General features: G+C 47.7%; 1 protein-coding gene across 1 annotated transcript; it reads right to left on the bottom strand.

Moving 5' to 3' along the window:
• Positions 1-6,500: 6,500 nt before the first annotated feature.
• On the bottom strand, positions 6,501-10,363 carry GFER (growth factor, augmenter of liver regeneration). The gene is made up of 3 exons (XM_005523089.2): positions 10,136-10,363; positions 9,466-9,677; positions 6,501-8,792 (listed from the first exon to the last, which is right to left on the bottom strand). The coding sequence occupies exons 1-3, from the start codon at positions 10,361-10,363 to the stop codon at positions 8,630-8,632; spliced, it is 603 nt and encodes a 200-aa protein (XP_005523146.2). The 3' UTR covers positions 6,501-8,629.
• Positions 10,364-15,687: the final 5,324 nt, after the last annotated feature.

Genomic DNA, 15,687 nt, shown 5'->3' with positions numbered 1-15,687 from the left:
CAGTTTCACGCTTTGGGAACAAACCATTCCGAACCCATCAGCCCAGTTCCCTGTGATGGAAGGGCTGTCCTGCTCCTCGAGGGTGGCCAGTGCCAGGGAGGCAGCGTGTCCCAGGACACTGCACAGGGAATCAGCTGGACCTCTGGGCTCTGCTCCTGCTTTTCTGATCATGTTGGGAAAGCTGCTTCTTCCTCCCTCTTTCTAAAGCGTCTTGCCTGGCTCATCTGTCCCAGCTGGAACAGGAATATTTTGGACAATGCAGAGCACAAGGACACTGCCTGAATCTTTGGGATGTTGCCCTAGAACCAATCATGACCATTTCTAGACAGGTCAGTGCTTTATACTCTTCAAGGTATGCCTGTGGTGCACCAGACATTGAGATCCTTGCTCCTAAACTTGTCTTTTCTTTGGGTTCATCCCCCCAACTTCTGCTGTGTGCAGTGTTTATACAATCATTGCCCACATCATGGGGTGCCAGTTTTCTTCCCCTGCTCCAGCTCAGGGAAAGCACAGGAGATATCTCCAGCCCACATACAAACTGTCTTTCTGTCTCGCTTCCTATTGCTGAAAATCAACAGATACACAGAGCCAGCCAATAATGGGGAAGGATATTGCACCTTCCACATTTTGCCCATCAAATAGAGAACAGCAGTGCTTGGAAATGGCATTTCCCAGAGGATTTGTTCAGTTTGAACAAGTTTTGTCTGTATTTACTGTTCCCTCTGGATTTCAGGGACAGAGAACAAGGACAGGAAACAGAGCAGCACACACACAACTGCCCCAGAGCTGCCCATGTTTTTATTTTACGTGAGTTTAATTAAGGGTAGTGGAAAACCTGTATTTGCTTTCTGCTTCTTCTGGCCATGCCAACTTCTTATCTTTGTCTCTATCACAAAAAAACCCCCTCAGGTTTTCTTGGGGCTAAGTGGACATGACATTTTCTTGTATGTGGACATGACAACTTGGAGGAGATAAGATGTGAAGCTTTCTCCTTCAAAAACCTGTTCCAGTCAGTCCTACCCACTCAGCCAAGGGCTGTGATCAGGACCCTTTATGTACTGGGAGGGGCTCCAAGGTCTCCTTGGAGTCTTCTCTTCTCCAGGCTGGACACCCCCAGCTCTCCCAGCCTGGCTCCAGAGCAGAGGGGCTCCATCAGTGACCTCAAGAGATCCACGTTTTCCTTGTGTGTGGGGTCCCAGCGCTGGGCAGAGCGCTCCAGGTGGGAAAAGCGATGTGAAACCGCCTTGTTCTGGGAGCAGCTCCACCAGTGTGTGGAGTGAAGCAATCCCAGCGTGCAGGACACAGCCTGGCTGCAGTGCCCAGCCCCAGGGAGCTGGACAGGCTCTGGACACGGATTCCAGCAGCTCCCTGTGGTCTGAGCCTGCCCTGGCATGGGTGTGGGTGGGAAAACAGCTTGTCCTTCCCATTCCCTGGGCACTTTGATAGATGCTGGTTTAGTTGTTGCTCTGAAATGCTTTGCTTGCTGTTCATTAGAGCTTGGCTGATGCTGCTTTCAGCCATCAGGAAAAGCAGAGTTGATGGGAATATTGAGAAGAGCTTAGAAGTCCACAGGGCCCAGTGGCAGAGAGAATGGGCTTCCTGATGAGCAATACCTTGAGCTTGCTATCACTAGAAAGCTCTTCATGCTTTCCACCCTTAGAGATCCAAAAATATCTGGAAGATCATTTATTAGCTGATTACTCATCTGCTTGTGAAACATTTCTCAGGTGGGATTCAGCACTTACTGTACACAGACACACCCAGGACAAGTGTGCCAGGAAAAACTGTGGAAAACTTTTCTGACTGAAACCACCGAGGGAAAATTGGGAGAACAGAACTCGGTGAGCTGAGGTAGAAATGGTTTTGAACAGAGGAGTTGTTATCTCAGTGCTTGCATAAAACCCAAACTGAACCAAACCCCAAAGGGTTTCAAAACACCTCTCAGTGGTGCAGCCATGGCCTCAACGGCTCAGGAGAAAACTCAGCATCTGCTCCTCCAGATACGGCACGGCATCAAAAGTTTGGGGGTTTTGGCAAACCAGAATCTAATCTGATTCAGCTACTGCTCCCCACATTGGGAGGAGCTTGAAAAAGGGGAATAAGGTGTCTTGCTGTTCCCCAAACTGGCCTCCTTAGGAGCACCCCGGCGTGCTGGGGACGTGCCAGCCGATGTTGGTGTTTGTCACCGGTGAGCAGAGCTGGCAGGTGCAAGGACATGGGGCAGCTCAAGCCACACTGGATGTGAAGAGCTTCCACAACTCTCATTTGAGCTATTTTGCTGCCAAAATACACTGAAAATAAGAAAAGCTTTGTTTCTTAACTGAATGAGACCCTAACAGGTCCTCAGATCCGTGAGCAGGATGCGACCTGATGGAAAAGAGATTTGTGGGATGGATGGAGGTGAGGGATTTTATAACTGTGAACACTCTCAGGCCCAGGCTTGTGCAGCACAAGCACATTAAAACAGCCTCCCTGAAAGAGATTTTCATCTAAATAGGAATACAGGAGAAGGCTGCCCTAACAGCTATTTTTAACCCCCTTATGCAGAAGTGGAATTGTGGCTGCAGAAGATGAAGTTATGACTAAAAAAGAACTGAATTTTGATCTCTGGAGCCTCCAGCCACATGCTCTGGCCATGAGGACATTGGCTTTTATACCTTGTATATCTTTTACCCCATCTAAGCAGCAGAACATGAAGCACAGTCTCAGAATCCACTTTTTTTATGCACACCTGGATGGAAAAATCAGGGAAAGCCCAGCTTTGCCTAACCATATTCAGAATTTACAGGGCAAGTCTCCATCCAGCACTGGGACTTGAGCTTAGAACTAAAGCTTGGTGTTCTGGGAAGCATGGAAGGTTTTAGGGGGCTGCATGAAATGCCTGGTGGGACAGACATTAAATTAACTCAGCTGTTTCCTTTCTCACAGATCTGCTAGCCCAAAGCAAAACTCCCATGAAACTCCCTGGGACTTCTTCCAACCTTTTCCTATGCAAAGCAGAGCAGGTGACAACAATGCCAAGGAAGTGTGGTCCCTCTTCTGGCTGTTCCATGACTGCTGTGTGTTCCCTGTAAACACCTCTGGTCTGTGCAGGAGCCCTGTCACTGTTACAAAATTAACCAGTGAAGTTAATTCACTTTCTAATCTGTTAATGACCAGAAAAAGACAGAACATCTCCATACATCACCAGCTATGAGCTGAAGAACAGGTAGGAAATGCAGGAAACACTGTGCAGTGTTTTATTCTGCTTCCAAGTGCAGATTTCAGCTGCAGGCAGAGGAATAACACATCCCTCGTTTTGGTAATTACACAAGAGGCTTGCACACTGGTTTGAAAAGTAACTGAAGGCACCAAAATCTCCTCCCAAAGTCACATGAGAGGGACTAGGATGAGGTAAAACTTTTGGTATCTGGAGCAGCCTTGGTCCAGAGATGGGTAAGAGATGGAAAAGTCAAGAAAATGAAATACATGGAAACACATGGAAACACAAGGAAACACATGGAAACACAGGGAAATACATGGAAACACATGGAAACACAGGGAAATACATGGAAACACAGGGAAATACATGGAAACACAAGGAAATACATGGAAACACATGGAAATACATGGAAACACGAGGAAATACATGGAAACACATGGAAACACGAGGAAATACATGGAAACACATGGAAACACAAGGAAACACAAGGAAACACAAGGAAATACATGGAAACACAGGGAAATACATGGAAACACAAGGAAATACATGGAAACACGGAAATACATGGAAACACAAGGAAATACATGGAAACACAAGGAAATACATGGAAACACATGGAAACACATGGAAACACAAGGAAACACATGGAAACACAAGGAAATACATGGAAACACAGGGAAATACATGGAAACACAAGGAAATACATGGAAACACGGAAATACATGGAAACACAAGGAAATACATGGAAACACAAGGAAATACATGGAAACACATGGAAACACATGGAAACACAAGGAAACACATGGAAACACAAGGAAATACATGGAAACACAAGGAAATACATGGAAACACAGGGAAATACATGGAAACACAGGGAAATACATGGAAACACAAGGAAATACATGGAAACACAGGGAAATACATGGAAACACAGGGAAATACATGGAAACACAAGGAAATACATGGAAATACATGGAAACACATGGAAACACAGGGAAATACATGGAAACACAGGGAAATACATGGAAACACAAGGAAATACATGGAAATACATGGAAATATATGGAAACACATGGAAACACAGGGAAATACAAGGAAACACAAGGAAATACATGGAAACACAGGGAAATACATGGAAACACATGGAAACACAAGGAAACACAAAGAAACACATGGAAACACAGGGAAATACATGGAAACACAGGGAAATACATGGAAACACAAGGAAATACATGGAAACACAAGGAAATACATGGAAACACATGGAAACACGAGGAAATACATGGAAACACATGGAAACACAAGGAAACACAAGGAAATACATGGAAACACAGGGAAATACATGGAAACACAAGGAAACACAAGGAAACACAAGGAAACACAAGGAAACACAAGGAAATACATGGAAACACAGGGAAATACATGGAAACACAAGGAAATACATGGAAACACAAGGAAATACATGGAAACACAGGGAAATACATGGAAACACAGGGAAATACATGGAAACACAGGGAAATACATGGCCATACATCCTCTGTTGCCCTCTGCTGTTGGCTTGTTCAGATGTGAAGGGAATTTTCCTGGTAGCTCCCTGTGGGAAGCACATTGCCACGAACAGAAGCCAAGGAGTCACAGGATGTGCTGGATGGGAGGGAAAACTGGGACCAGGAGGGAGCTTCTGGATTTGGAGTTCCCAGGAGGAAAAGCATCAGCCTGCACTAGCAGAGCACCTGGAAATGGAGGGCACCTTTCCATAGGAAGCAAGGGCAGAACTGGGCAGGTCCCAGTGCCAGGGGCACTGTCAGGGTGCCAGCCCACACCAGCCCAGAGAAATGGCAGCAGAATTTCCAGGCAGGATCGGCCACCCCTCACCAGGACTGTCACATGCCAAGGGGAACACGTTGGTTTCAAAGCTCGTCAGCCTCAGGAGATGGATGATGCCTGTGGGTCCCCTGTGACTGAGGATATTCTGTCACTCTTATTTGTGGAAATCTTAAAAGCAATTACAAATACTCAGAAATGACAGAAAAATCAGATCCATCTGCATTGTTTGTTTTTTTTACATGCATCAGCAGAGAGAAGGGCACCCAACCCCATTTTATCTTCAGCAAACAACCTTTGTTCACAGTTGTGCAGAAGATGCCACCTACCATCATCCCTCAGCTCCCTGCACTGTGATGAACACCTGAACTGAGGGTTGGTCAGCCTGGAATCACAATTTGGTGTTCATCAACACTTCCCTGTGGTGCCAAGGCTGACCCTCACCTCCCTGGATTACAATTTAACTGATTTGTCTCCATGCCATTACCTGTGGTTTGCTTTCCATGTTTTATTGCTTTCCTTATTACCCTACAAAATCAAGAGTTGACTTCTCCTCACCTTGTTGGCTGTGCCTAATCCTGACTTCAAAAAATACTGGACAGCTTCTCTCCATCCTTCAGACAAAAGGTCTGAGCAACCATTCCAGGAATGGAATAAAACCCCAACAAACCCAGTGCTTACAGAGAGGGGAAAGAAAAACCCTAAAAAATCCAAACCCTTCCCTCTCCAAGCCTGTAAAACTCCAGCAGGAAGAATCTCCCACACTGCCTGGAACAGACTGAAACAAAAGACAAGAGAAAACAAAGCAACTCTTGGGAATCCTACTGTAAACAGGAACCTGCGTACACCCAACGCACTGCAAAGGAACAGCTAATCCCTGGAAAAACGTCAAAGGCACAGTGCTGCTTCTGCCAGCATCTGCAAGTCTGCCTGCCATCCATGGAACAGACAATACCCACAGGCCTCCCTGCTCTTTGCTTAAAAAAATAAAAAAAAATAAGAAGGAAAAAAGTGAAGTACAGTTTGAATGCAAACCGGTCCATGAAAACAGCGAGGAATTTGGGATGCTGCAAGGTTGCTCAGGTGCCTGTCACACAGCAGCAGCTCTCCAGCAAGGTCCCACAAGCTCCTTGGGCAGCACCTGCTCCCGACTCTGCTCTTCCTCACAAGGGCTCCTTGGATGGAGAGGAAGGAGCTTCCCCATTCCAGGAAATGGGATTGCAAGCCCTGCCCTTCAGCGGTGCCACCCTGCTCCAAACCAGCGAGAGCTGAGCTGCTCCCAGCTCTAATGCTGCCCCTCGTGCTGTCAGCAAGTCCAAAAATCACTGGGATCCCAGAAAAATTCCCACTGCTCCTCATATAAAAGCAGACTCTGACCTGACAGGACCTGCTGTACAAATTCCTGCATTTTTGTTGGGCCAACAGAGAACTGCATCAATTCCACAGCACAAGAGGAAAGGACCAGGAGCAGAAGTGAACTCAATTGCTTTATTATTTTTACATCAACAAGAAATATAATTTGAATACAGAGATTTTTAAGACTAGATTTAATCAAGTGCAGTTAGTAGAGAATTCACAATTTTCTGTACAGGAGTATGAGGATCTCCAATGGAAATTCCTTACCCAAGACTAAAACTTGTGGTACAAATGAGCAGCAGAACAAATTCCCCCACTCCTCACATGGTCAAGTCCACAGAGGTGAGGATATGCCTGAGAAACAACTACATCAGAGCTCTTCTGCCAAGCCTAAAACATGAGAGAACAGAGTGCAAGCACAGATTTTATCAAATGGCCACTTGGCAAAGATAGAAACTGCCCTAAAAGCATCCTGGCCACAGCTGGTGGCCTCATTTTTAGGCAGGATTTGCTAAAGAGACAGTCTCAGCTTGAAGGTTCTTCCCAAGCCCTGCCAGGACAGGACAGGCTTTTCCTTCTGCACTCCACCAGCAGCAGCCTGAAGCACACAGAGTGACCAGAATGTGTTGGATAAACCCTCACTTCCCTCTCTGCACTCAGGGAGTGGACAGGTGTGGTGGGAGGCTCCTGTGTCCCTGCTGGTCCCTGACCCTGGCTGGCACATCCCAGGACTGGCCCAGGACAGTGCAACTCCCCAGCCTGGTCCCCTGCTAGATGGAGGTGACAAAGGATGGGACAGATGCTTCACCAACCTGCTCATTTACGCTGAAACAAATGAGGCAGAAATCTCATCATCTGCTCCGTGGGCGAGGAAATTGTCACAGAGAACAGTTGAGGGCAGATTGGAGTGGAAGAACACAAAATCCCTGCTTTAGCACAACCAAACCCAGAAGGATTGGTGCCCACACCCCCAGCTGCTAAAAGTGTCCTGACAGAACTGAGTCAGTTGGGTCCTGCCTGCTAAAAGAGAGGAATGCAGCCCTTTTGTTGCTCCTCTCCCCTCTAGTGGATCCCAATGGGCTTTGTTTTGAGGGCTGAGTTCATTACCAAAAGATAAAAAACCCAAGAGCTGGGATTTATTTGTTCTAAGAACCTCAACATGGTGATAGGGAAATTTTCTGAGCACTTTTAATAGCCTGAATGACACCTTGAATCACACTCATTATCAGCTCATTCGGGTTTGTGCTTAGAAATGTTACAACGTAAGTTCAGAAATCATAAAAATCCATAAAAAGTCTCATATTCATTTTACAGACCCGACTTTAAAGGACTTGACTGTGCCATAAAATATTAAAATGTGTCTCCAAAGGTGTTACTGGCTCTCTAACCACTAAGGAGCCCCAGGCACTGGGTCTCAGATAAGAAATGCCATTGCTATTTCCAGTCAAAACCTGCAAAAAAACCCCAAGGGTAAATTCACAGGTGTGCTGTGGGGCATGACATAAGGAAGCTCAATAAAACATGCAAGAGAACCTGAGCAGGAAGCAGGGAAGGAAAAAAGAACCTGCTGTTGTCAGGGTTTGTGCAAACTTCTCCCAGCCAGGAGTGCAGGAAGGGATGAGATCACAACCTACGTAAAGAAGTTGAAATGATTTTGACTCTGTTTTGTCCTCTGACATGGTAAGTTGAAATACAAAAACCAAGTGAGAAATCTGGGCTCCATGATTTTAGTGTTTAAATTAAATGTACCTGCCCTCAGGATTTTTATCAAAGGAACTGGATTCAAGAGTAACAACAAATCTTGGAGATCCTGGAAAGAGAAATCCAGGGTTACAGACCCGGCACAAAACCCAGCATGAGTTTTCTCTATCAGAAATTAAAATGACAATTAATCAGATGCATTTTCTAAAACATCAGGCAATACCTGTGGAGAACACCACTGTGTTCAGGGAAAATCAATTCTAGCCACAAAAATAAGCAAATGCCCCCAAAATCAGGAAATGTCATAATGAAATGAGTTTGTCAGTGACCCAATCTCAGAGGTTTCTGGCAGCCTCAACCCCTCAGGTACCATTACTGCTACCACTTATCAAAATATCATTGGGATAGGATTTTCAATTCTCCCTTTGGCATTGGTTCAGCTCTGAATCAGTCCCACACAAACAGAGTTACTGTCTCCCACTGTCCCTGCAGCAACTCCACATGGACTGAACTGCTCTGCTGGATTCCCAGAGCAATCCCTGCGGGTTAATCACAGCTCCCATCCTTCCAGCCATCCCTCCAGCGCTCATCCACACGGGAGCAGTCAAATTCCGACTTCCCCAGCTTCCTGTTCACTTCGTTGTGGAGGAGACACAGCCACTGGGAGAAGTTACTCCTGGTGCTCGTATCGGGTTGGTTTGTCCGTAATCTGCAAACAGAGAAGGGGAAACAAATGATTTGAAACTTCTGAGAAAGAAGCTGAGAGCAGCAGGAAACTTTATCATAGAATCCCAGAATGGTTTGAGTTGGAATGGACTTTAAAGATCATCTCATCCTAAGCCTCTGCTATGGGCAGGGACATCTTCTACCAAATCAAACACCTCAGCCCATCTCAGTCTTGTCTTCACTACTGAGATTGCCAATACAGGGCATTTTTGAGGGTAGAAGAACACTTGTCTCCCGAAACCCAAATTATTCCAAGTCCCAACCTAATTCCACAACTGTTCACAAGCCCATTTTGAACCAGAAAACTCAAAAATCGCCTCAGGGCAGCTTTAGAGGCAGCACAGAACCCAACAGTGTGAGGACAGGTGTTTGTTTTTTGAGTACGTGCATCTGTGATTGATGCAATAATGGAAGAAACCAGTTCAGGTAGCTACAAACCCCACGTGCAGGAAGAGGTGCTGATATGCAAACTAGCTGCTGCAGCCAGCACTTCTGGCAAGCCCCTCCAGCACAAAAACCTGCTGAGGCCACTCACCTTTCCCTCAGATCCTCCAAAAACCCGCTGAGGCCAGTCACTTGTCTTGAGAGCCTGAAAAAAACCGCTGAGCAAACTCACCTTTCCCCAGATCCTCAAAAAACCCTGTGAGGCCACTCACCTCTCCCTCAGGTCCTCTGCGCAGTGCTCGCAGGGGTAGAACTTGGAGAAGAGGTTGATGAAGTCCTTCATTTCCTTCTGCTGTGCCCCGGAGGGCCGCTCAGGGTAGTAGGCGGCCATGGTGTGCAGGAAGGCCCAGGTGCTGCGGCCCAGCTGCTCGCTGTCCAGGGGACAGTCCGGAGGGGGCTCCTTCTCCTCCGCGACCGCCACGTCCTGCAGAGGGGCAGAGGCGTGTGAGGGGACAGCGGGGTTGGTGGGGAAACAGCCCTTTTGTGCTGTGTGGGAAGGTGAGATGGGGGCAACAGGTCCTTCACATCCTTTCTGAGGACATGGCAGAGCCCCCCTCACACCTTCAATCGGAACATGGCAGAGCCCCCCTCACACCTTCAATCGGAACATGGCAGAGCCCCCCTCACACCTTCAATCCGAACATGGCAGAGCCCCCCTCACACCCTCAGCGGGGACAATGGCAGAGCCCCCTCACCCCCAGGGAGGAGATGGGGACCCTCTTTCCATTCTCACTGAAGGGAACGCTGTCCCCGGCTCCTCCACACCCTGAAGGGAACACGCAGCCTCATCCCACTTGAAGGAACAGGATGGAGGACTGAGGGAGCCGTGCAGGGACTGGGGGTCGCCAGGAGTTCCCAGGGGAGGCTCCTGCCGCGCCTCACCGCGCTGCCCGGGGCCGCCTGCTTCCTCTGCTCGCGGAGCCAGCTCTTGAAATCCGTGCAGGCTCGGCATGGCTTCTTGGGTGGCTCCCCCGCCGCGCCGTGCGGGACGGGGAAGGGGAAGGAGCCGCTGTCGGTGCCCGGGAAGGCCGAGGAGCCCCGGCCCGCACGGCCCTCGCTGGGCGCCGCCATGTTGGCGCCGCGGTGCAGGACGGGCCGGGGCGGCGCCATTCCCGCCCGGGCGGCGTGAGGGGGCTCGGACCCGGTACACAGCCAAGTGCCGGTTCTGGTGTATTTTTACTAAAAAACAGCAGCAAACTCTTGTGTTGAAATATCGTTTGTGAGGAGAACACGACACTCCCGCCTGTGCTTCCTGGATTTTCGCTTCACATCACCCCTTGGGTGTGGTGGGGCTGTGCTCACCCTCAGGGTGGGCGCACAGATCCCTCTGCTTCTACTCTGTGTGAGGAGCTCTGCCATGTCCCCTTGAGGGTGTCAAAGAACTGTTCCCCTCATACAGCCCTCCCAAATGAACACAAAAATACATATATGTTATTATAGGGTCGGGAGCATCTCTGTGATGTGAGACTGTGGGAGCTGGGCCTGCTCAGTCTGGAGAAGGGAAGGCTGAGAGGGGATCCCATCAATCCATACAAATCCCTCCCAGGGGTGGCAGAGGATGGTGCCAGACTCTGTTCAGTAACAGGACGAGGAGCAGTGGCCACAAACTAAAACACAACAACTTCCACCTCGATGTGAGGAAGAAGCTCTTTCCATGAGAGAGGAAAGAGCAGAGCCCTGGCGTGGCAGAGCCCTGGAACAGCTGCCCAGGGAAGGTGTGGAGTCTCCCTGAGGAGACATCCCAAACCCACCTGGACACGTTCCTGTCACCTCCAGGTGACCCTGCCTGGGCAGGGGGCTGGACTGGATGATCTCTTCCAAACTCATCTGTTCTGGGATTCTGGGATGTGTAGATATTGTGTGCTCATGGCACACAGCAGCTCTCCTTCGTGCCAGCAGTGCTGATGGGCACCTCAGCGTTATCTCCAGCAGTGTCATACAATCAACAGGGCGATTTTATGGACAAACAAGTGGATAACTCCAATTCAACTCATGTCCCTCTATAGCAACACACCCATATGAAATTCTTTATGTTTTTAACATCTGTCACATGCTTGTAAATCCATACAGGAGGATTTTCCTCTTTCTGAGAGAGTTGGCATGTGTCACACCAGGGCAGGCGCTGCCTGGGAGTGGCTGGACTCCTCAGGGTGATGGAGAGCCAGACCTGGTCCCAGAGCCTTGGTCTTGAGTGGACATTTGGTATTTCATTTATTCCCAGAGAGCCACAGGCATGTGAGCACATGAGGGTGGAGACCTGGGCAATGGTCCAGCCTGGCATCAGACTTTGGAGCTTGCTCTTTCATCCCTTGGAAACCTTAATTAGCTGTAGCCTTACAAAATTCTTAATAGAGGTCAGAGGGTGAAAACTTGGAGAGCAGCACAGACTTGCTGTCATTCTTTTCAGCTTGATTCTGTCATGCTCTTAAAGGTTTGAGAGCCATAAATCTCTTATCATGAACAATGTGAATTTTGTATCCACTTCAACTTTTCTCCTGTTCATCACCTGTAGGTCAAGTGAAAAATATGATTATTTTGTTTAATGCAAACAAATGTACATCCAGGATGGAGCTGGACCAAAATGTCGCCTTATATATAGTTATATATTTGTGATTTTTTTAATACATTGTGGTATAAAATGCATATTAGAAAAAGCATCATTTTAGAGAAATACCTCAAAGACTTCAATGCCCTCGAAAATATTTTAACACTTGGTGTGTTTCATGTGGAAATGGTTGAGCTGTTCCTGCTCTGTGGAGCACTGAGCTGATGGTCTGGATCTCCATCTTGGGGTCTCTATTTACCAGTGCTCCTTTATTCTTATTTATTTGCAATTTCTTGGGAATATTTCTTTGCTGATTTTTGTGAGTGAGGGATAAGACACGTGAGTAACTGGTAGGAACTGGTGGAATGTCTTTGAAGTTGTAGAAAACTATAAAGATAAATTTCACACGCAAAGGAAAGATCAAGTAGGGACAGTAACATTTTTATGTCTGTTTTCCTTGCCCACCAATAAATGTTTTAACTGATGCTCACGACCTTGTTAATTTTTGTAAAGTCAGGAAAAAAGAGGATGAGATACCGAGGGAATTTCCTGTAGAGCTTTATTGTTTGGTCTTCAGGCAATTAAATAATTACAGATGTTTCCAAGTCACAGCAATCTCCTGGTTTGACCACTAGCAGATTTTGCTTCCTTGATAGTGATTTAATTTATTAGTTAAAATATCGGCCTTTTTCTTGAAAAGGAAAAAGCTCATAGCCTGGAAGGAGGCTGTTGGTTACAGAGATTTGTGCTCCACATTGCTCCCTTCTCTCCTTTCCTGCTCAGCTCTAGGAGCAGAGCTGGCTCTTTAGGAAAACATCCTCCCAGTCTTCTTCACTCACCTTCAGGCCCAGCATCAGCTTAGATTTCGAAGTTTAAAAAATGGAGAAATGCTCCAATTCAAGTCAGAGCAAGGAAATTCACTTTACTGACTCTAAATGAATCCAAGTGGAGAGCCATATTAGTTCCACCCAAAGGAAGGAATGTGGTGCAGAGCTGAGGAAGGATGAGGGAACATTCCCTCCTGCTCCCCCTTGGACAACCCATCCCTCTGCTCCTAGCATTGATTTAGGAGCTGGAGTGTACTAGAGCCTGTTACCAAACAAGCTCCTCACACAAATTAGATTTTGGGGAGGAATTGTTCCCTGTGAGGCTGGGGAGACCTTGGCACAGGGTGCCCAGAGAAGCTGTGGCTGTCCCTGGATCCCTGGGTGTGTCCAAGGCCAGGCTGGACAGGGTTTGGAGCAGCCTGGGGTGGTGGAAGGTGTCCCTGCCCAGGGCTTCTGGGCACAGGTGCTGCCAGCAAAGCTCCTCTTCTCCAGCTACTGGTATCTGTGAGACTGGGCCCGCTGAAGTCACAGATGTCACTGAGATGTCATCTTCCTCAGAGCTGTGCCTGGAATGGGGCAGCTCAGGGAGTGATGACAGCAGTCACCAGGAAGCAGCAGTAAAACCATGCTGGAGAGAATGAAAGGCTGTGTTTGCCTTTCTCAGAGCTGTTTGATCTTCTGCTCTTACCTTTGCGCCTGCTAGATGAGAGCTGGCTACGGGCCGCTGACAGTGGGGCTTGGCGAGGGAAGAAGAAATGGGGCTGGACACCCTCCCCGCCCCTCTGAGCCCTGCAAAATCCATGGCACAGGGGTCCTCACAGTGGCCTTGGGCAAGGACAATGGTCCCTGCTTAAATACAGCCCCTGAGCAAAGCAAGTGACCACAAGGAGGAGAGGAGACACAAGGGGAAATGATCCCGAGGAGGCTTCACACAACTCTTTCCCAGCAGTGTGACCCCAGGTTCCCGCAGGCTGCTCTTTATGGACTAGGACAAGGATTAATATTCTCAGAGCCTTCTTCATTTGGGAATTTAAACACCACTGAATATCCAGTAATTTATTTAAAGTTTCAAATGAGGCAACTGGAATAGGTTGTCCAGAGAGGTCCTGGTTGCCCCATCCCTGGAAGAGGTGAGGTTGGACAGGGCTTGGAGCAGCCTGGGACAGTGGAAGGTGTCCCTGCCCATGGCAGGGGGTGGCACTGGATGGACTTTAAGGTCCTTCCAACCCAAACCATTCCATGATCCTTTGATATTTTGGGGGTGAAAAATATACCCTGTGCCTCTCAGGATCCCTTACCAAGTGTTTTTGTGACGGTTTTGTAGGTAGTTCCAGCTGAGTATAACTGCTTCCCTCTGCAGGGGAATACAGCAGGAAGCTGTTTTGTATTTACACGTGAGAATGTGAGCCTAAAGTCTGACCAGTGATAAGCCAGCACCAGGAATTAGTCATAGACTTGTTTGAGAAATGACAGCCAACTAGGAAATAGCAACAACAACAAAAAAAAGACATTTATTTCTAGTCAAGTGAATCATATTGATCCTCTCTGCTTGTGTACACAAACCTTATCACTTGCAAAATTTCCCAAAACTATGAATTTATCCCCTAGATATCAGGAAGGAGCCTGCAGCCCCCCTGCCAGGGAATGGGTGAGATGTTGGTCTTGGTTCAGATCCATCCAGAACTGTTGAAATGTGTTCAGAACAGTCTGAAGTGTAAGACTGAGCACAAGGCACTGCCTTGCTCAAATCTGGGCATCTACACCAGACACTGAGTTAGTTCTTTTAAAGTTGGTGCCATTTTTATGTTTAAATTAAAATGAGAATCCATGAGTAATGGTGATGGCAGGGGCAGGGAGAAAACCAAATTATTTCTGCAGGTTGGCTTGTGTCATGCTCCAGTCTATCTCCTCCTTCCCAGACCCACTCAGAGCATCCCTGGAATCAATTCATCCATTCCAAGGATAAACACAGTAAAATTGGGGGTTCCTTTTGTGCTCTTGAAAAATTAAGCATGAAGTCTTCAGTGAGCAGTTCCTGTTCCTCTCGGCTTTGCAAAAGGAGAGTGGCCCCTCTTTTGGGGTGATTCCTTTTTCCAGAGGGAGGTCAAAGGAATTCAACAGGAAATCTCCTTCAGTGGAAGAGGTTTTCCTCAGGTAACAGTTGCTCTGTTTGGACTCATGAGGAATAAAACATAAATGAAAGAACGGCCCCTTCCACATTGCTCTTCTCCCACCAGGCTTTTGAGTGAAGATTGGATCTGGTTTTCCCTGGTTTCTGAAGGGGCCAAGGAACACAAGTTGCTCTTTGCTCTGAAATATGAGTGGACTTTTAGCCAGAGCTCCTGGCGCTGGTGGAATCCCCAGGAGAGATAAGGCTTTGCATACTCTGCTCCTCAATGGCTGTGGGGAATGAGGAAAGGGAAAGAGTGGGATGAGCATCTCTGACTAATCTGGAAGGAACAGAACGGTCTTATCTCCAATCAATTTACTATATTTAGCATGATGTAAGAACAGATTTTCCCCAAGTGAAAACAGTATTTCTCCACGTTCGCTGGTGCTTGCTGCGCTTCCTGTTGGCTGTACTGGTGTTGCTGGGATTTACCCCGCTGGATTTGGGAATGTGTAGGGCAGGCACTGCACAGCCTCAAACCCCCTTAGGAACTCCACCCTGCTTTTCTTCTCCCTTCACATCCCATTCCTGGGTTCCATCGCGTCCACACAGCGCTGGCCTCATGCCATGAGCTCATCAAACACCACTTTTTATGGAGAAAGTGATTCAGGGAACCTCCTCTTCTTGAAGCAGCTTAAGTTACATTCTCACCCTTTCTGGAAGATTCCCTCCTGAATCACACCTTTGTCCTGTGCATAACCTTAGGAAAACATGTCACTTTTATAAAAGAACTATGAAATCATTGCAACAAGTGCTTGGTAAACAGGAGCCCATCCGCTGTGCATGCCCCAGGCAGCGAGCAAACCTCCTGAGATGGGCACAGCTCTCCCTGGGCTGGGTGGGGCCATCCCAAGGGCTTTCCAAAGAAAATGACACCTCGGGAGTGAGGTTT

This window comes from Pseudopodoces humilis, chromosome 18 (genome assembly GCF_049639895.1).
Source record: "Pseudopodoces humilis isolate 2021_Gansu_Grassland_sample_001 chromosome 18, ASM4963989v1, whole genome shotgun sequence".
NCBI lineage: Eukaryota > Metazoa > Chordata > Aves > Passeriformes > Paridae > Pseudopodoces > Pseudopodoces humilis.
The sequence above is the reverse complement of the archived record's forward strand: the minus strand, read 5'-3'. Positions and strand labels throughout refer to the sequence as shown.